The 3,832-nt window shown below is 37.7% G+C and overlaps 1 protein-coding gene across 1 annotated transcript in view; it reads left to right on the top strand.

The window, feature by feature from the left end:
- usp43a (ubiquitin specific peptidase 43a) overlaps window positions 1-3,832 on the top strand; it is a 100,417-nt gene that overhangs the window by 36,423 nt on the left and 60,162 nt on the right. The window contains exon 4 of the mRNA XM_016545757.1: window positions 3,170-3,262. Coding sequence (XP_016401243.1) covers window positions 3,170-3,262 — 93 coding nt within the window. The remainder of the gene's footprint in view (window positions 1-3,169; window positions 3,263-3,832) is intronic.

The following is a 3,832-nucleotide window of genomic DNA, read 5'->3' as shown; positions in this document are numbered from 1 at the left end:
TCTCCAGAGAGGAAACGGAGCTGCTCGTGCGCGAGCAAATAGGTAGCCTAATTCTGATACATGCAATGACTATCCATTATGACATGTAGGCATTTTTATGTTTATGTACACAGTAATAATAATACATTTTATTGTTTCATATTTAAAAATGTTTGTTTGTAATAAGCAAAGTGAACGCGCGTTGTGGACCCGCCCAGAGGTGCTTTTTCTACTAACGCGCTCTTTAAATAACAAAAAAAAAACTTGCACCATTGACTTTAGACTTTAGACCAGGTTTGAGTTGGTCTATGGCGCAGTCTATTTTCAGTTCCACAAAATAGCAACGCACCAACAATGCACCTGAACACACCTCACCTGAACCACACTTTTTTAGACCAGCACGCCCATGGGCGCACAAATGGGCGCAAATGCATTTGCTATTTAAACAACGCGGCGCAGGATGGGAAAATGAGAACTGCATCGGGCTGAAACTAGCAAAACACTTGCCTTGCGCATTGCGCTGGGTGTATGATAGGGCCCTTTGAGTTCACTTTCACTGCCTATTAGTTCCAGTGTCCTTGGTTTGTGATTGGTTAATTGATTAGTCCTTTGTCCTGTGTATTTATACCCCCTGTTTGGTTCAATTCTTTGTCTGTTCTTCTTGTTAGGTTGGTTAGTGTTGTCCCTGCATTTCTCTTGTTACTAGTTCCAGACTTTTTTGTTTTTGTGTAATAAATAAATATATGCTGCTTGCCAATAGCTCCTCACCTCAACTCTGTCCTACTCGTCCAAGCAACCGTGACAGTAATTAAATGATATACGTTTGATAAGTTTATCAAATAGTTCTAAAATTCCAAAAACATTTTATGCAAAAGATTTTGTCCCTTTTTATTCTTTTTGTGAAAGTGGTATGGAGTTGATTCTGCCATGGCTCTGTATGGCAAAGTATAAGCCACAAAATTATTCTACCCATTTAATTTCTGTCAACTGATTATGCACAGTTAATGAGCAGCCAATTATTGTCATTGCTGATATAATGTTCACATGCTGTTATTTTCACCACTCTTCATTATTCATCTACACTCTCCACACTCCCCATACACTCTTTCACCCTAACAAGTGCATAATTTATTTGTATTTGGTGCAAAACTAATCTGTTTAGTATGTGTGGTGGTAGGTGTGCGCTGCTATTTTAAGGGGTCTCCACCGGTTGATATGACAGCTCTGCCGAGTTCATGAGAGACAATTGGACCCCAACATGATGCAATCTCAGCCATATTCCACGTCTGCTGTTCCTTCACTTTCTTTTTCATTTATTCCACTTACAGATGTCTCTTCTATCTTTGTTTCTCATTCCCATCATCCTCTCTGCTTCCGCATTCATTTTTCATCGCTCTAACTGTACTTGCTTTTTTGTTCCCACTAAGATATTGAAATCCTTGCATTCCAGAGCTTCCTGTCTCTGTGAATATGAGAGTGTGTGCGCATCTCTCCTGGTTTGCGAGTTGTCGTCTGCTCTGCAGGTGAACACGCTGCACCTGCAGAACTCAAATGCATTTCCAGTGTTCAGCTGTTGAGTCATGAAGGGAAGCTCTATATTGGGCTCGGAGACAGACGTGCTCAAGCAGTCCCCCTATATATATATATATATATATATATATAAATCACAAGATAAATATAATTAATATTAAGATATTAGACATATTTAAATGCTAGAAGGGTCACAGACACTACAATTTCTTCAGACACTTAAACGGTTGGTCTTCTCATGATACAAATTCACAAATTCACAAATTCAGTCAGAGTTGACCAGACTTGAACTTTAAAATGCAGTGAAATGGAACAAAAAGTGTAGTGTGAGCTTCCCTTAAAAAGAAAAGTGTTTGTAGATGTGATGATAAAAAGAATTTAAATGAATTATGTACTCGTGAAAATACAGTTAAGTCCTAATATCTTCTTAATGCATCTATCTTTTTTTAAGAATGTTTATGGGTTTTCTTTTTTTACATTAATTCAAGACCAGGAGAAAAGGAGCTTGACAAGCAAAATTGTCAGGGAATTTAAGAAAAATATAAAATAGTTTTAGGATTAGGATGATGTGGCAAATAAAAAACAAGACAATAAACCATAGGGAAGCTTTTTGTAATTTATTAAATGTATAGGCCTATGCTGCATCTGCATTAAAAACCTAGTCAAGCCAGTTGTGGCAAAAATACTGAAGGATGAGAAGAGAAAGCCCTAAACCTTTACATATTAACAGAAAGCATAGGTCAAATTGTAAGAATGAGAATCAGACTCTCTTTGAAGTTATCATATGAATCTTACAAAAGGTTTTCGAAAATGTAAGCTACACAAATAAAGCATACAGTCATGTAGTCTCCTTAGACACACATTTTAATAGATTTGGCTGTACCCTTTCTGTTTTACATGTCTCACAATGTGAGATTCATAAAGAAATAATTTCCTGAATCTGGTGTTAAAGAACTTGACTGGCCTACACAAAGACCAGACCTGGAACCCACTAAACACAGGATGAATTGGCATGCCAAATCAGAGTCAAACCCCATGACCAAACATGAGTACATGACCTCACAGATGCTCTTGGGTCGTTTTAGTTGTTTTAGTAGCCATGGGAAGACCAACTCCTTATTAAAGCCAATTTTTTTACTGTAAAAATGAAATATTTTTACTTTTAACTTTTGGCCATGGAGTGTATAAACATTTTACAATAGAAAAATTGCTGATACAGAACATGGGTGACTGCAGGATTTCATTTGAGGGCACACACAGATACAGAGCATTTATTTATTTATTTTAGATTTAGCTTAATTGTGCAGGGGCATTTTTGTCCAATTTGCACCCATTAATTTCAGACCCTTGGCCAGGGTTATGTAATTCAGTGAGAGAACAGTCCAAACAAATGCAATCTTGTTCGGTCGGCCAGTTCACTGAAAAGGGAGAACTGACTCAAAAGACTGATTAAATCACGGATGATTGGCATTGCTGCTTCAGTCAACACAAATAATAACTGCTTAAAATTTCATGGAAAATGTTTCTCAGGTCAATCAAAGCGCTCCAGGTATGCACAGTGCATATAGCCATACAGCTGCAGGCGCCACTGATACACAGTGCAGTTCATTGGTAGATTCCAGGTAGAATTAAATGCCTCATGGTCATTTCTATTTTTCAGGTCATCATTGACGTGCCCTCATTGCCTTAAACAGAGCAACACTTTTGACCCTTTCCTGTGTATTTCACTTCCAATCCCACTGCGACAGACCAGGTATGTTACTTTGTCTTCTGTCTCTATTTCTTTGGAATCTATTAGGACTGTTTGTCTGTATATTTATTTTGATGCGTGTTTGTATATACAGTAAATGTGTGTCTGTGTACCTTTGCTATTGTGTGTTTAAGTTTGTTTGTGTCCTTGGTCACCCTGAAATACTGCATGTGATGAATGACCAAGTGCACAGCCCTTAACAGAACATTATCTCAATTTTGTTAAATCTCAAAAACTGCCAGTCAGCAAAATCTCTCTGTTGAGACTGTCAACCTGTCAGTAAAAACCGATATAATGCACAGTGCTGCCGAGCTGTTGGCTGAAACTCATCAAAACTTTCATGAAATACTTTCTTATTTAAAAAAAAGCATTGTCATTTTTGTAAAATAAATTAAATATATAGTTCAGTCATGAAACTCTAGATGGCACAGTCTGATGGGTTGTTAACGTAACTGATGATATTCAGAGAGTTAAACGACTTGGCACAAGCTGATTGGTTCATGCTGCATATGCAGCCAATGAGCTTACTGCCTTGCATTTATGTGGCTGGCTAGCATTCACTTGAGATTCCTG

This window comes from Sinocyclocheilus rhinocerous, unplaced genomic scaffold (genome assembly GCF_001515625.1).
Source record: "Sinocyclocheilus rhinocerous isolate Xijiao unplaced genomic scaffold, SAMN03320098_v1.1 scaffold550, whole genome shotgun sequence".
In the NCBI taxonomy this organism is placed as follows: domain Eukaryota; kingdom Metazoa; phylum Chordata; class Actinopteri; order Cypriniformes; family Cyprinidae; genus Sinocyclocheilus; species Sinocyclocheilus rhinocerous.
Note: the sequence above shows the minus strand (reverse complement) of the source record. Positions and strands in the feature narration are given on the sequence as shown.